This window comes from Stigmatopora argus, chromosome 10 (genome assembly GCF_051989625.1).
Source record: "Stigmatopora argus isolate UIUO_Sarg chromosome 10, RoL_Sarg_1.0, whole genome shotgun sequence".
Taxonomy (NCBI): Eukaryota; Metazoa; Chordata; class Actinopteri; order Syngnathiformes; family Syngnathidae; genus Stigmatopora; species Stigmatopora argus.
The window spans coordinates 9,369,398-9,387,499 of NC_135396.1; the positions used below are offsets into that span (position 1 = coordinate 9,369,398).

Here is an 18,102-nt window from a genome sequence, read left to right on the forward strand (position 1 = left end):
TTGGGGGATAAACTGCAGTAAAATATACCACTATTAAATGTTTAGCATGAGTTAACATTGACAGAATTTCAGTTTTATGCACAATATACTTAACGTTTTACTTCAGTTCTAGTCAGGTCTAGTTAGTCTTCCTTATATGGCCTTTGAAGCCTTCATGTATTCTAATTAATTTGCCTCCTTGACCCCGACTTTGCATTCCTCTGACATTTGGTCATCACACATCCTGGTCTCCCCATAAAAGGTGATAAGCAAATGGTGGTTGTATATGTATTTACTAAATAAGTCAGAGAGCAATGAAGATTCTCTGCAATCCTTAAATTTGCATAAAGTCCTGTTTAATGAGCCACCGAGGTATCCGATTTATTTCATGAGTCCTGTTACAATAGATAAGTCCAACCAATTTAGTGTCTCGCAGTGACATTAGTAAGGGTTTAATGTGCTCTAATTTTCCACAGGATACTACTGAGTTTTAAAGGTAGTAGTATTGAGTGTCATAACGAGAGACAAAATAATTTTGCAGCCCTTTTGACGCAAAGTAAAAAAATAAGTGTGAGAATCCTAATTATAAAGACTGCAATTCCAAACCATGGAAGATGACTTATAGGTGTGGTGGTGACTTAATTATAATAATATGAGTAGGTAGGCTTTTTGTCCATTAACTCACTTTGTAGGTGACTGGAGTGAGTGAAGAAGCACTGCAATTGAAAAGATTCTTCGATTTACCTCCTGAGGAGCACAGTCTGATAACCCTGCAACAACACTTAGAAAGTTGCTTTTTTAGCTCCGATAAATGGAGTATGAAATGAAGGTTGGCTCAGGTTTGTCTCGCCTCTCAAATCAGACCATTTTGTGGGAAAGGTAAATGAAGTAGAATTACCTGACAAAATGCATCAGATTGCGCATTGTTACAATCAATATCTTGAATGCTTTTTTTATTAAATGGGAAATGTACTGTTTATGGATTACCATACATGTGCAATTGTTTGAGGAATTTCCCCAAGTTGCTGTTTCTGCTGGCTCTACCGGTCCTTTCTGAATTTGTATTGCAGAACATGGACTGGATGCACAATTTTTCATGAAGATGTTAACATGGAATTAGAAAGAGACATCAAAACAACTTTGACATTTCAGCAATGAAAATTGTACAATGAAAGACAATTTTGAAAATAATTCTGGTATTTTTTTAATACAGGTGTAATAACAACAAAGTTGCCTTGTAAATGTAAATATTATACATAAGGTTAGTTCAAGCACCTAAACCTTATTTAACAATCACAAAAAGCATGTATTTTGCTCATACAAAGTTCAAAATAGCAAACAAAATACTGTACATTATGTTAAAATCTTTGAAAACAAAAGAAATCTAAATAAAACAATAATATACATTATTTAAAAAGAAAACAGGGTTGAGTTCTAGGAATTTTTAAAATATTTTGTCTTACATTGGCAATGCTGTGACAATCATTTTCACTTTTCCTGAGATTTCTATGTAGAAACTGTATAACTACATTTGACAATTGTTTTGCATAACACTCAATCAATTTACACAAAACTGCATTCATTTATTTCGGAACTTGTACTCATCTAAAAATGTCCAAGTCAACTTTTATTTCAACTCTACACTTTCCTTTTCAATGTTTAGTGTGTGGTTGATCTAGAACCTTCTTTCTAGCAAGAACCTGAAAACAACATAGCTGCCACTTAGACAAAAAGACAAAAGCCAATTCACATGCGCTGTTATGACACAATCAAACGCTCCCATTACTCTCTACCGGAAATAGAAAGTGTGAGTAATCTGCAGAGGAGATCCGGTAATCTTTTAATCCCTCCACCATAATGTAGTAAAGGTCTCTCCAAGCTTATCTAAACTAATTTTCCCAGTGGAATACAATCTCACACAACCGATGGCGCAGGGAAAAAAAGAGACGTAGAACTCCAATAAAAAGCAGTGTGGCAATATTCCTTGCTAGAGTTTAGGTTAAGAAAAAAAATGGAATAAAACACACTGCCAAGATCTCAATTCCATTTGTACAAAATAAATTAAAAACAACAACACGTGAGTTGCGAGCACCTATTCTTTGACTGACGAAGAGGAAGAGGATGCAATGCGAGGCGAGTGGATGAGTTGCAGGAACTCGGCAGTGAAGACGGCCTCGGCGCACTCCTCCATCACGTCCTGGAACTCGGCCGCCACGTCGGCCATTGCATCCTGCAAAAGCTCATCTGCTAAGCTGCAGGGCGAAAAAGGAGATGGCACTCGCACACACATAGTTCAAACATTAGTCATGAATAACTTTTCGGCTGAAATTTAATTCCAAAAATGCTTACATAAGGACTATAGACTATAGTAGTGATACAGTCTTCCCTCGATTACCGCCACTTCACTTATCAAGAAATTCACCTCTTTTTTTCTGCTATTAATTATTTGTTTTTAAAGTTTATAAAAATATGAAAATCCACGCTGAAACTCGCAAGCTGAAATCAGTCCCTTGTCTTCTACTTGCTAATAGGACTAAGCACTGAAGTGAAAAAAAATGTAAATGTAAATGTGAAAATCCACGCTCGTAAGCGGAAGCCACTCTTGCTACTAGGACTCAGCACTGAAGACAAAAAAATCTAAAAAACGTAGTTACATCAGGGTGCCCCCAATTTGCGATTTTTCGATTATCGCGGCCATGTTGGTCTACATTAACCACGATATTCGAGGGATTACTGTACATGTAGTGTTCTGTATAATAGTATAAAGGGAAAAAAATGCATCAATAGTCATGATAACCATTGAAAAATTGATTGGCAAATCAGATCGAATTGTCAAATTAATCTCGTATATGGTGAGTTATACCTCAAAAAGTAGTAAATAGTAAAACGCCAAATATTTCTTTTAAAACAATGGTCAAAAAATTGCAACCCTGGACCCTATCCGATGGTTTCCCCACCAGCTTTTTAGATATTTCCGTTATTTGCAAGTCCTGGATTTATCTTTGTAAGCATTACAGTAACTCTATGCTTGTATAAAACTGTAAAAATCAAAGATAATTTGACAATTGATATGACAGCCATATGCATGTGTCCAAAATAACACAGCGTTCTGTTTGTTTACACAACACTCTTGTTTGAATGAGCACTGTGCTTTGGTGGATGTTTGTGAATATTCATGGAGTCAAAGAATTAGGCAAATAAATGGATGTTTTGGGAAGGGGGAGCAACAAGCAGATGTGCCACGCTGACATTGTTGAAGTGCTTCTGCATATTAAGCGTGGCACACCACACAGTACTGTAAAGTGTCTTTCCAAATATTAGTACTCGTAAAAAGGGACCCATTGTTCTTTACACCCCAACACAAGCGGGGCATAAAACAAGATGAGGAATCTCTGAGGTCATTTAAAAACTAGATAAGATGAGCGACAGGGCGTGAGTGGTCGTCTGCACTGCAGCAACGGAACGATTCAGTTGCCTGCGTAAATGGGAGAGTGGGAGCGGGAATGAAAGAAAAGAGGAACCGTATAAATCCGCCTCATTCTCTCTGGGTGTGAGAACGCCATGTCATCATCAAGAAATATCCATGGCAGTGGAGTTTAATGTGCATCTAATTAGACCAAGAACTGCACACGTTTTTTTGCTATGCGCAAAGAGGGAATGTGTTGAAAGGAATATGCAAATACGCGCCTTAGGTTGTAACATTGTAGGCCAAGTATCCAATTCCAATTTAATGCCTATTGTATATTCCACTTTTGGACTGCCCATATTCCAATTGCCTGCTTTGAACTCCTTAAGCATTAAAACGAAGCAGTAATTAAACTGAAAAAAATGTAAAAAAAATATATAATATGTTATTGTAAATGGATTCATGCAGAAGTGTTAAACGCAAACGGCATTAGATTCTGTTCTAAGTGGTCTTGAAAAGTCTTTCATATCACTTATTGACATTTGTACGAATTCTAGTTTTAGTATTTGAGCATGATATGAAGTCGATGTACATGATTTGCCATCGTGGGCAACGTAAAATGAGATACCGAGCTAGATTTGGGCCCCTGGCTTTGAGTTTGACACCTGTGGATTAACACTTTACTACTGTTGGATAGCGGGCTGTCAAGTCCACTGCATATGGTGGTTTCTTATCCCTTAGTGGGTTAGCGTTGTAATGACTGCTTTGTAACCAAAGTTTCAATACCTGTCTGCAAAGGACCCGAAGTTTACATCACCACTGCCGTGCTCATGAGCCGAACGACTAAGGTATCCCTCATAGTCATCCTGGTAGCATCGAATGCTTTTCAGTACGCCGGCCGGTACGCTAAGAACCGTGGTCGCCGCACCACAATCCTTTGGACCAGGGAACATCGGTAGACCTTCTTCCCGGGATGCCTCTTCCAAAAGGCTGCTGCTCTCAGAAAGGATTCTATAGTGGGAAAACAAACAAAAAAGGAAGATAGTGATGTGTCATCATGTCATTGTAAGGCATAATCTGTCCAAGTTATGAAACATCAAAAGAAGCATTGCGTTTGATTACCATTACAACAATGATAAATATTACAGGAGTCGTTATAACATAAGACTGGGTGGGCTGGATTACAGAAGCCTCGGAAACTCATTCGGCCATTTCATTTGGACTGTACGAGCTGGGGATGACACATCAATTTACTTAGGGGCTGTTATCAGAGATCACAATGATGAATTTGGAAAGCGCCGATTTAGCTGGGCTCAGCTGGGCAAAGCTGAGCACTTTCTAATCCTCCCTACTTGGACAGATCGGACTGCTTCTTGTGCTCTCTGAGCTATATTTAGTGTTGCGGCAGTTCCCACACACCCGCCTTTCTAGAGTGCCACTTGCACTCCCCAAATCACTGAAATACAAAATCACTAAATATTAACTCCATATGTAGTCATTCTTACAGCCTTCATTAAAAATACACAAAAACTAAGTTAATTACACTAACATTACACTGTAACTTAAAATGGAAGTTAGTTGTGTATAGCATTTTCAGGAAAATATGAGGAAGAAAAAAAGAAAAAAATATCAAAAATAAATAAAAATGTTACACCATGGAATTTTTGTCTGGGGGAGGATAATATGGACTAGTTATAAAACAGCAGTTTCATGTTTTTCATGACAACTGAAAAAATGCTAATGAGGACAAAAAAGGTATTTTGTTTGTTTGTGTATATCACATGTGTCAAAGTGGTGGCTCAGGGCCAAATCTGGCCCGCCGCATCATTTTGTGTGGCCCGAGAAAGTAAATGAAGAGTGCCAAATTTCTGTTTTATGATGAAATTCAAATGAAGATTGTGGACTATTTCCTGTTTCCTCATTTTAAATCAATAATTGCAAAAAAATGTACTAATTTGAATGTCAAAAAATGATCTATCGATTAGCATGATCGAGAAAGCTGTCAATTTATTAATCGATTAATTTTGGTAGCCTAGTTGGAAGACTCCCATGAGGCCGCGACAAAAAATGAGTTTGACACCCCTGGTGTATATTGTAATAACATTGAATAATTGTATTGCTTAGTGTGAGATCTTGTTTACCAGGGATATAAAACACAAATATTTTTCATGACAGGGGGTTTAGTTCTAGAAAATAGAAGTCTCAAAGTTGACTCAAGGATACTTCAGACCCCAAAAAAATCTTAGCTAGCATTAAGACAAAGATAGCTTCAGGATAGAATAGCTCACAAAAGGCCTGCTGAGCTTTGAAGAGTGGATAAAAAGCTATCTGCATATTTAAAAAAATGAAGTGACTGTATCTGCTTTGCACTGACCCCCCAGTTTTTGACAAAGATGTGGCATGGCATGGCAATTAATGATGTTCGAGCGTAATGGTGAGGAAGGAGAGCCCCTTAACCAGAGACGAGAATGGATTAAAAAGAATACATGAAAGGTTTGGAAGATTATTGAGTGGGTCTTTCATTATTAGATCGATTTTGATTGAAGACGCTGAGGATCAGCCAGGGAGACGGCCTGACCGGCGTCTGCGTCTGGACTCTTCACCATGGATATATAAATCTTATCTCGCATCATAAAAAATCTCACTATTGTATCATAGGCAACATGGAGTTGCTCGTGAGAAAGGGGACCAACTGCACAAACCTCAGAGGAGGAATGTAGGACACAAAGTCATCCGGTTAATCTAGCAGAAATCCCATAGGATATAATACATTTAAATTCTCTGTGTGAATCACGATTGTCAAAAACCCTTCCCAAAATAAAGATTCCATATTTTTTGTTTTGGCTCATTTGTTTGGGTGGAGGTTTATTTTTGCCTTTGATAAATTCATTATGAATCTCTGATGTAATATACTAACTATTGTGTCTAAATTTTAGACATCCATGCTTTTTTTTCCAGAAATGATCTTTTTGGGGGGTGATTTGTGCCATTCTATCAGTTTGTCTCCATCTTCCTTTACCATCTCTATCTCCATTTCAGGTTCTTTATTGATTCCAGCACTTGGGCAGCCGCAGGCAAAGCCCAAGGCAGTTATTGTTTTTTAGTTTGAGGAGGAAAGGTAGGCATAAAGCAATCTGCAGTGAAGGCGTGAAACCTCCTCATGGGAGAGTACTTAAGCGTGCCACTTCACCAGGAACAAAACAGTATGCCGTGGGGGGGAAAAAAAGAAGCATTTCATCCAGTCTTGAGGCCCAATTATGGAAAATAGCCAGTGACATGTGCTCATTTGAACAGCTGACCTAAAGAGTTTGTTCTGCCCACTATACCGATGTTGTCATCATGGATGTAAATAATCTTGAATGACAAAGTGGCTGTATTGTTGGAAGGGAAAGACACGAATGCAGCAGAAAACACGGTAAACCAGCAGAAGAACCCACCCTTTTTCCACAGGTTTTTCCACAATAATATTAGTGAACGTAGGTTGCTTCAGAACTGGCCGGGTAAGTCTAATTGGCTGTGGAGAACTTGGACTTGAGCTGGAAATCTGGACCCGAGAGCCTGGTAAGTGCAGAGAGAGGGCAGACGTGGTGGAGGGCAGGTGAGTTGTAGGAATACATTGGATGAAATATTTTGTTTTGCAGCAGAATGGCTTGTTAAAAAATTCCAGAAGTTGACGCTGAAAGGACAAGGCTTTTTATTCAATTCTTTAGGAGCCAGAATCTGTCCTGTCTTGTTAGTTACAACCAGGTGGCTTTAACCAAAAGTGACATTAAGCAGCATCTCCAAATGAAATTGAATTGAGAGCGCAGTGCCAGCCAACAAAGACCAAGAGAATGTTCCCTGAGGGATAATGTGGGTATTGAAACCATGGTCTACCCGTTAAAAAAAAGAATGTGGATACATTATTCAACATAAACGAAACCATGTTTCAGTAAAAAAAAAAAAGTGGCAATTTCATTTATGATTGGCTTTTTGTCCTATATTACATTTAGTGGAAGACACATAAAATCATGTTGTAGTTCAACTGGTTTAGAAGTAAATAGAATTTCTGGTCAAAGTCAGTTTGCTTAAATATTTCCATACCGCTTATTCTCCCAAGGTCTGCGAGGGGGTGCCGGAGCCTATCCCAGCCAACTATAGGCAGCAGGCAGTGGACACCTTAAATTGTGTCTGTTCTTAATAATATCCACTTTTTTTCCATTTTCCCTTTGTAATGAACTTTTACATTAATTATAGCTACATTAAGCACTAAGAAGTCTCAATGATTGAATTTGTCTCATGATAGTCGAACGTTAGGGGAAAGCTAAGCTTGCTGCAGATGGCATACTTATGCAAATTTCAATGCAAATGACCCAAAATGAAAGCTTAAAAGTCTACGGTTAAAGTACCCATTGTTTCAAACCCACTAAAGTATTGGCATGACTAAATGGCAGGAACAATGACTACATTGCAATAATCGCATTACGTGCCTACATTGCTAAGTCATGGGCAGGCTAAGACCCACCGCTTCCAAGCATACCAGAAGAGGCAAAGTGTACCAATCTTGAGAACTAAAAACTACCCAGTCTAACTTCCAGCGTCAAGTGGGCCCCAGAGTGGTCCACATGTCCCAGGGTGAGCTCGTCTTAATAGCCTCAGCTCAGTTAATGCTGCATTAATATGCCTGTGCGTGAGGAGATGAAGAGTACCTGCTGGTTGCTCCCATTGAAGAGCTTCTGAGTAGTTAATGGAGGCAACTCTTCTCCTCACTTCCTCCTGGTCTCTCTGCTCAAAACACATTCTCTCAACACGTTGAACCTCCCCTCCACAAGTAGTATGTTTCCATGGCGACCTTCACCTGTATCTCCTCCATGCGCTGCAGCATTCCCTCCAGGGTAGGAGCTTGCAAAACCCGCTGTGCTACCTGCTCCAGGAGATCTACCGGAAGAGTTTCACTACTACGCCGTTCAACTCCCTCGGTCACCTGAGTGTTGTGAACCATTAAGGCATGTTGAGGGAATTGAATTTAAGTGCGTCTGACGCTTGTTTAATTGGCCAGCTGGGAATGGTCTTTGCTGTTTACCCTCTTTGCAGCCTGCTCTGACAGCTTATTCCTCAGCGACAAGCTGCTCCAAGATTCGGCAATATGCTGAAGTAAACACACAAATGAAGATGAACAGCACATGAAACACTATCAACAAAAAAAATACGAGAAAGCATATCGCTAAGTAATGTATTTGTCATAGCGAGCCAGAAAAACTAACAAATATGCCGACTGGTGAGGGGGTCTGAAATGGGTGATTACATCAGAGCAAATCTAGCGAATACTTAAAAAATGTCGTGAACGTCAAACTGGGACATCAGCCATGTTTTGATTTTTTTTTGGCTCTGCTGTGACAGCATGTTGTTTCCCTGTAATTAATTTACATTATCTTGACTTGAAGATATTCTAGCATTAGATTAACAAGCAGTTTAGCATGCATTTTTTTAAGGATGTTAACTGCCTGTTGCAACAGGCGCATGTTTTTGACCTTCAAAAAGTCGTGTTTCCGAAAAAATATCTGAATAGAGTCAGAATTGTTTTTCGGAATACACATTGACACATTGGGCTGACAAAAGCAAGCTACCTGTATGATATAAATAACTTTGTATTGAGAAAACGTGAAAAAACATGGATCATATCATATATGCTATTTTGCAAATACAGAGAAACAAATCCCAACCTCAGCCTCATTCAGAAGCGGGCGGAGTTTCATCCGCGCCTGCTGCTCAGCTCGCTTGGCCCACTCGGTCGGTGAGACGGCCTCGGCTCTGTGCACCAAAACAGTTGATTAGTTTCATTTGTATCTGGTTGTGAAAACGTGCTTTTTCGCTCTGAGGTCACAATTAAGTTAGATCTCCACACGCCCGCCCGTTACCTTTAACCATACCTCAGGCGTTCAATGCGTTGGGCCTCCTCTTGAGTCAGCTGGTTAAGGTCCTCCAGTCGCCGCATGGTGGTCTTATCCAACCAGGCTGCTCTACAGGGAACATCATGTTGCAATTTGCTATCAGCGTTTGACCATAACAGCCAAAACAAAGACACTCAGGGACACTTTGTTTTGCAAGAGTCGTCAAAATTTTCAACACGAGTTTTGCACAGGGCACCAAAACCTAAACCACTATAAAATATCATAACACTGCTACCATATAAATGAGCTATTAAGAGCTGCACAAATGCTGGGCAACTCAACTAATTGCTATATTAATTATAAACTCATTAATTTGACCACGTCTAACAGTGGTTCTGTAACTTTTTAAACCAATCCAATTTTTTTAAACAAGCTGTGCATAGAACATTACATTAATAACAAAATTTACTTTCAAACATTCAGCAGTTATTAAAGATTCTTTTGGAGGCCCATTTGCGGTAATGATGTTTGGATTAAATGAACATATGTGGAGCAAAGAACCAGGCCAAGAATGAATGTCCCACAAAGACAAATGACCTCTTTTTAGAATGGAGAGAGCAGTTCAATTAATTTATTGTTGAGGTCGAAAAATAACTTTGATTTGTAGGTAATGCCTGCGGCTGTGAGTTAATAAAGGCTGACACGGGATTTAGACATAACTGTGAATAAAATTAAGGGACTCGTTAAATTGCAGATTTGTTCTTCCTGTAGCCAACTACCAGTGTACAAACCCGACGCGAACCAGAGTAAATGTTTGATACAGACAAATTGTTCCTGTTAAGCGTGAAAGAAAACCAAGCTTATTGATGTTACCTTAATGCTTCATTCTGGGCTTGTTGATTCTTTTCTGAACTCAAATGGGCTTCTTCACTAAAGCCTACAGATGGTTTTTGGGGGCTCGAGGATGATGATGGCTTGCTAGGCGACGAGAGGCACCTGGGCTCCGAGGCCCCCTTGTGATGAGGGCTGTGGAGACCACAGAGATGCGCATTATTGGTATTTTGACATAAAATGGTGACAATGACAGCGGCTTATGTAGTGATGGCCAAAATAACACTCAAATAGGTGGGCTGAACCAGGATGTGTTATACATCCACTTAGATGTTGCTGTGCTAAAGGAATTTAATACCACAATTAATAATACTACTCCACAAATGTGTCCAAGTCCATAAATCGATTACAACACGACCGATTTGTAACGCCCATCTGTTAAGTATATGTCTTTAAATTGAATGACCATAAGATAAATCCACTAGTCAAATTTAATTCCAAAATGATCCCTGCAAATTGTTAACATGATTGGTTACTAATTTTACTACTTAAGTGTTTAGTACATTTAATTAAGCCAGGATATTATTTAAATATACTTGTGGGTTCCATTTTCAGCTCAAAATAACAACCATATGCATAAGGAAGGGGATTTTTTTGCTTTTGCTATCACTCCTATTTGCAGGCATTCATTATGTCTTAGTGCACCAAATAAAGTATCCAATGTACATACACGAAAGGACAAGGAGGCAATGCCAGTTAGAACCCTTCAAGAATCCCTGGCGTGTGTAACTATTTAACTAACAATAAAAAGAATCCATAATCATGACGTATGAGGGGGCTGGGGGGGATTAAAATGCTGACCGTGGTGGAGAGAGTGAGTGCGATGACGCCGGTATCCACGGCACCGAAGGCTCCCTGTGAGGAGGCTGATTGACTCGAAGTCGAGAGGACACAGTTGGCTCCTTGAAGTGTGCATCCTGCGTTCCAAGATTACCATAACAAGACATTTCATTCGTTGCGTGTCAATGAGGGATAATTGCAGCATTTACAATCCAAGCAAATACCTTCACTTTTGGAGATTGCTGCTCCTTTTTGTCAGGGGATTTTCTCTTGAGCTGCTGTGGCGACCTCTGCAGGCTGATCGACCTGTCCAATTCCCGTCGCTTAAGTGACACCATTCTCCGTGCTGCAATTCCAACAATTGCTTGACAATTATTAGAGTGAATGACTGAGTGACTGATATTTTATTCAACTTATTCAATTTAATTACTAACTATTTATTTACTAATTGTGGAGTCCTCACCGTGGTAACCTTTTGGCTGATTAGTGGCTTTGGAGATTCCACGAGCTGCGCCGCTTCCTTTCGGTGCTCTGGCGGGGGGCAACAAACAGGGATAAGTGGTCTGTTTCTTTTGCGTAGGACGAGCACGGTCTTGCAGCCCTTGCTGAATCTCGTGTTTGCTGATAGCGCAGTCCAAAACCTAAAGGGAGGAAAACAATTAGGAAGAGCCAGCAGAGACAACATCATTTCCCTATTCATGTTTATACTTCACCTCGAGTTTACGCAAGATGTCAACTGCCATCTGGGGCATGGGCGAGCCCGGATCCACTTGTATTCTAGCCGAGCACAGAGTGATCTGACAAAGGAGCCGGCTAAGGCTTCCACAATGTGACGGGAGCTTGCTGTGATATTGCTCGGCGAGCTGGCGGGTAATGGCTTGCAAGGCTTTCAGTGTGCTACGATGGACACCTGCAAGACGCTGTATGGCTGTGAACTGTGGGAATATGAAGGAAAGTCAATCGCAAAGTTATTCTGAATCTGCTTTTTATACATTGTTTTGTCTATTTACACAAAAGTTAAAAAGTAACTATAAGCGCAAAGTATGTGCCATCGATCCTCAAAACCCGGATTTCTGCTTTACATTCATATTACAGTGGACCCTCAAGTTATGATATTTATCCATTCCGGTGTTGCCGTATGGTGGGCAATAGAAATGATTGATGACCAATAGCAGACCAGCATCCATCCGACCGCCGTTTGAATTTTGGAACTTTTTGGCCGTGCGAGAGAAATTCTTGTTGATGCCAAAGGGTGGGAAAATGCCATTAAAAGGGGATTCCAAAAGGAAATATTTAACTCAGTAACGTGAAGAAAACAAAAGGAGGGCCGTCGTAACCCGGGGGTCCACTGTACTCTTAATCTGACCTTTTTAGCATCCCATATGTCCTGATTGTGCAGCTTCTCTATGTACTGTTGAATTTCTTTAATCTTAAAATACACACACACAAGAGTAATTTTAAGTGTGGAATAAGAGTAATTCAAATTTATGAATGGTCAGACTCAAGTACCCGTTGTTGAAGTGCGTAGATGCTTCGCACCGAGCGCTTACACTCCCTCTGCCAACGTAGCTCCAGCTTCTTGCGCTCGCTGGGTTCCAGGTCTTCTTCCTCATTGGGCTCATATTTAGCACGCAATGTGTCTCTGTCTGACAGTTTTTCCACTTGCCTGATATAGTTTTCCAGCCCGGCATCCAGCTTGTGCAGCTCCAGGTTTAACACATCTTGTTGGCCCACGGTTATAGATGGATCCTGCTCACAAGATAACTTGGAAACAACTGGAGCATTTTTGGATGAGTTACCTGTAAATAGTAATTAGGTACCTGTTGGAAATCTTTATCCGAGGGCTTTTGCAGCTCATTTTGCAGATTTCTATTTAATATATCCTGTCTGTTGTCTGGGACATCCGTTGACCTGTGAATTCTATTCGGGGAGGGGCGAGGAATGTGCATCTTAGATGCCACGGGTGGTTTCTTAGTTGGGTCCTGTGGTTGTTTGTTCCCGAGTCGCTTTACTTCTGGAATCAAGCCCTGTAAAGGAAGATTGGCGCCTTTTGTAAGTCAAATGGAATACATTTCATAAGCTAGTAATTCTGATCAAATGGTGATATTGAATACCTTTTTAAGACTTTCCAGCTCATTCTGAAGCTTGCAGACCTCCCGCTTTAAAAGATTGTGCTGGTCCACACTTGCCGCTGGTCTTGATGAGGCTGGCGGACGAACAGTTTGCTTGGAAGGAACGGGACGCTGCTTGGACGCTGGTTCTTTTGATCCGGGTCTCGTCATTTTCTCTTTCACATTCAATTTGGTCGTCACCTTTGATGAAAGAGGAAAAATTACAGCGTCGGTGACCAACATGTTTTACAGTAAAATGCGCATAAGGGGAAAAAAAAGGTGAAAAATGTTAGCAATTAAATACTGAATTTGAATATTGCATTAGTGATATTATTGCCTACATTTACGTGCTCTAAAGAAATAGGATAAAAAGAGTTACGTCTGCAAAAGATTTATTAAAAAAAATAAAAATTTAAATTAAAAAAAAGCATTATTACTCACTGTTTATCCAAATTGGTTACCTGAGGCAGTGCCGCATTGCTAACGTCTATCGTTGAATCTTCTTCCGGGGGGTCCGGCTTGCACATTGCGAGGAAACGGAGACGCTGGAGATCCCTCTTGGCTAGATCTACGGCAGCTTGGAGCTTCTCCTCGGAAAGGATGCTGAAATTGATGGGACTTTTCACGCTATCTGTATTCTTCTGTTGTTCGTCCGGCGGCAAGGGAAGTAGTTTCTCGATAACGATGGCAGCCGGAGGACCAACGGCCGTGGCGCGGTTTCCGATGCTTGCCGGCACGGCTTCATTGAACAACAGCTGTGTTAAAAGAAACTTATTAATATTTTAAAGCGTTTCAGAAAATGAGATGAGATGATTGTGTGCCTGGCAGTGCCAAAACATCACGTTTGAAATGAAACAGCCAAGTACAACATCTTTAGTTTCTGCATAAAAACAAGAGGACTGATGCAATTTATGAGACAAATCATTCTCCAAAATTAGCAAGTTTCCCTATGGCAACAAATAGGTAGTGAAATGTGTTTACAATTCAGGTTAATTTGAAGCAGGTGGGACCTAGGTATGTTATTAAAATATTTAATCACAAACCACAAAAAAAGTTCTGACACTATACAAATTGTGAGTACAAACTAAATGCAATATTGCAAATGAGCCAAATTTCAAAATTGTATTTATAATCAAACAAAGATGCCAGGTCAAAAAAAAACAAATAAGGAAGTATTATAAAACACAAAAGATAAATTTACATGTAAACTGAGATGAGATCATGATTTTTTTAAGTACGTACTGTATAATATGTTTATAACAGAGTTGTGTCTAATAGGGAAACACTTGAAGACAACATGGGTTATTTACCTTGTTTTGGGACGTCTCAGTTGTTGAACAGTCACCAATCTGGGGCTTTCGGTTTGGAGACAAAACAACCCATTCCATACCATCAGTTTGTTGTCCGATGGAAATCATGGCAGCACTTATTTTTGACAACTATTCTCCCATAATAGCAAAAGGGTTGCCCCGTTGTCTCCAAATAGCCTCAAACTAACTAGGATCGCTGTTGATTAAAAAATAACTTCCGGGAAATGATTAAACCATAAGTATATACATCTCTTCGGATCCCACATGTCTGAATAAATATAGAATATCGAAAAGGTTAAAGTTTTCTAAACTACTCGATGAATTTAGACTGTCGCCGCCATGACAACAACAAATCGTTGTTTGAGTAGTAGGAAATACGGAAAGCGAAATGATACAAAAATAAAATGTATAAATCTATAAATACGTTAATCAAATAAATATTTCCTATTTTTTTGCTACTAAAAAAACATATCTGTAATAAAAAATATTGATTATTTTGACTACATGAGGTAAAATTACGCTCACGGAAACATCTCTACAGCGGAAGTTTTAGAGACTAGATGCCTTTGTCGGCCATCTTAAAACAGACCCTCTCGCGCTATAGTAGTACATTTATTAATATTATATTTCAAATTTCAGCCAATTGGTGAAAATAAAATATATTAAATAAGGTTACGTTAATTTAGTTTGTTGTAAACCAAACCATTTGCAGATCTAATGTTGCAAGATGACCGCCAGCGAATTACTCTCCTTAACTCTGGCTGAAGACATTTAAGATCGTATATATGATATCTAGAGACTAAAGTATCGTGTTCGTTTTCCTCCTTAAGTCAACGTGACTTTAGTCTGAAGCTCACATCTGTTTTTCACTTTTCTTGCCCGTTCCAACTCCACCGAACCAAACTATGACTCAGTGTGAGTTCGTGAACGTGCACGGATATAACCAATTCCTCAAAGCTGTGGCAGACAGGCCGGGCAGAATTATTTTTGCTTATTTTTGTGGTGATAAAGATGAGCACGGCAAGAGCTGGTGTCCAGATTGTGCCAGAGGTATTTACCCCCCTTTTTAATTGAGGGTAGAGGCTATTTTATATTCGGGAAAACTTTACTTCATTTTTGCATACCTTGTGCTTTAAAAAAAAATCATAATTATAATTTTTTGTTGTTGTTTGCAGCGGAGCCCGTTTTAAAGGGAGCAATGGATGCCCTTCCACAGGACTCGGTCTTCATCTACTGTCAAGTTGGTGAAAGGAGCTAGTCAGTATATATAATTATAAATGATATATATACTACGTTTCCCTTCATGCCTTGAATTGTATGAAACTAGTGTAATTTAGCTCCATTAGGTAAAATATCTCGATATAAATATTTTTAATTTCCACAGATCTTTGTTCATGAAATGTTTTTATTTATTTATTTATTTTAAAGTGTTAATCCTATGTTCCTCTTTTTCCGAGTCGTTGTCCTAAAAAAAACAGCTTGAAGGCAAGAAAATTTTGCAACAGTGAAAAAGAGGATTGTCTTCAAATTGGATTATGAAATACTAGTCACGAGTCTTTAAAACTTGAAAAGCAGATGCTTTCATTTCAAGCAAGTACAAACCCAATTGGTGTTAAAAACAAATAAAAATGGAATGCTAGTATTTTCAAATCATGTTCAAACTGTAATTAATAGCATGCATAGTGCATGATATTAATTACAGACTGTGTTTAATGTTCAAACAGATTAACCTTATGTACTTTGGCAAATAATTCATTTAGAATTTTATCACTGCAACACAATCAAAAAAAGGTGGGAGATCTTAACATTATCAGTATGATCAAAGTCCCTACTAACATATTCTACACTTAAAGTGACTAGAACAAAACAAATCTCAGTCTTTTCCTCCATGTTTTGCAATAATGTTTGAATGTGGCCATGGTGAGTCAACCAAAGTCTTCCCAATCCGAGCTATTCAAGTCATCCGGTGAAAAATCTTCCATTTTTAGTATCGCAAACTCCCCCAAAAAGTGGGAATGTCCCTTTTTTTCCCTGTATTGTTCAGAGCTAATTATAAGAACTTTGTGGTTTGCATATTTAGATGACTTCATTTATTGTCTGTGCCTTAAAGCTGGAAGGACCCCAGCAATGAGTTCAAGACTGAGCTGAAGCTGACTGGGGTGCCCACCCTCCTGCGATACGGCACCGTAAGAAAACACGGGCGCACACATCAGCTCATCAGATCATAAACTCCGGTCATAATTTCATATATCTTTGTGTAATGTTTCAGACTAAGAAGCTGGTGGAGGACCAATGCGTCAAAGAAGATCTGTTGAGGATGATGTTCACTGAAGCTGATGACTGAAACAGACAATATGTCCCTTCAACCTCAATGTTTTAAATCAAGAAACTCAATAATGCACTTCTTTATTACAGCTAATTAACTCTTTCTTTCAGTTATCAAAAGGACGCGCTTAGTGATGATGTAATGGAATTTTTTATATAATCATCTGTGATTATGTTTGTGGTAGCATTTACGAAGCGTGTATACAGTATTTTTCAATTGCTTTAATTACAAATAACACGGTACTTAATAAGGATGAAAGCTAAATGACTGTAGCACAGATTTGTTTGTTTACTAATTAGTAATCAGGACTATTAAAATGCATTTGTGATACTAAATACATCAATATTTTACATTAATGTCAGGATATTGTGAATTGGTGGAACAACAAATACATTTATGGTGATATTTCAAATAAATAAATAAATGTGTAAACATATTGAAGATTTTCTGTTTTAAAATCTTTTCACCAAATTGTAGGGTTCTCCTATGAACACTAGATGGCAAGCTATCATTTCTATCAGCCATATTCCGATTCAAGAGTTGACAAAGCTATATATATATTTTATAGGTTATATATATTCTTGTATTGCTTTTGGAGGTTAATGTGTCTAAAATGACGACGTGAATTATGTAGGGAAAAAAACGGTAATGTAGGTAATTGAGCGCCGTAATGCTAAATGTTGAGTGAACTATACATGCTTTTATTTTGGACAGGAAGTCGTGAGTGTTGAGGTGGACAGCCGCAGCGGAGTGATACAGATGTCGATATTTACATACATATATCCTTTCAGAAATTACCTTGTTCATTGAAACTATACAATTAAATGAAGAATGTATAAGGTGGAAATGAGAGTAGAAAATCCGTAATTTAAAAGTTTTATACTTTAAAATGTATAAATGTCATTACACGTAGAATAGAGTCTGGTATTGTGACCTGGAGTAAGATTTTAACTTCAATTCTTCTGACTGTGGTGGTCTGTAACAAGTTAAATTGCGGTAAAATTGGTCAAAAACGTTTCTGTTCATATGTTAAGTCTCGACTATAACATCTGATGTGTTTGTGTTGTGTTTACATCGTCTCAATATCGATAATTCAACACTGTAGGATGATACCATACAGAATAAAGAAATACCAAATACTAAAAAGAAGATAGGTTATTAATAATTATCATAGATATGTACTGTACATTGGCGTAATAATGATTTGAGTGAACTATTGTGATACTGACATGAGAATTATAGTTGTGACAGATTTCTACGATTAGATTTAGAATTCTAGATAAGTTAATACTGTGTATTTTTTTTAAATACATAATGTTATAATAATAAGAATGTTGATTTGTTCTTATGTCGTAGCTATCGGTTTTACAATGAACGATCTGATTTTGGAGCGTGGTGTTGTGATATCGACATTTCCGTATCGTTCCTC

The 18,102-nt window shown here is 38.7% G+C and overlaps 2 protein-coding genes across 2 annotated transcripts; one reads left to right on the top strand and one right to left on the bottom strand.

Moving 5' to 3' along the window:
• Positions 1 to 908: 908 nt before the first annotated feature.
• Positions 909 to 14,744, bottom strand: kiaa0753 (KIAA0753 ortholog). The gene is given in 18 exon segments (XM_077611020.1): positions 909 to 2,231; positions 4,172 to 4,396; positions 6,823 to 6,943; positions 8,074 to 8,149; positions 8,223 to 8,348; positions 8,448 to 8,513; positions 9,088 to 9,175; positions 9,295 to 9,384; positions 10,129 to 10,281; positions 10,948 to 11,272; positions 11,390 to 11,567; positions 11,640 to 11,861; positions 12,293 to 12,355; positions 12,436 to 12,675; positions 12,747 to 12,953; positions 13,041 to 13,238; positions 13,499 to 13,792; positions 14,348 to 14,744. Coding segments are annotated over 18 exon segments (2,940 nt in total). The 5' UTR covers positions 14,456 to 14,744; the 3' UTR covers positions 909 to 2,071.
• Positions 14,745 to 15,041: 297 nt separating this feature from the next.
• txndc17 (thioredoxin domain containing 17) lies at positions 15,042 to 17,109 on the top strand. Its single transcript, XM_077611019.1, has 4 exons — positions 15,042 to 15,397; positions 15,523 to 15,604; positions 16,458 to 16,533; positions 16,617 to 17,109. The coding sequence occupies exons 1-4, from the start codon at positions 15,253 to 15,255 to the stop codon at positions 16,689 to 16,691; spliced, it is 378 nt and encodes a 125-aa protein (XP_077467145.1). The 5' UTR covers positions 15,042 to 15,252; the 3' UTR covers positions 16,692 to 17,109.
• The last annotated feature ends 993 nt before the right edge of the window (positions 17,110 to 18,102 follow it).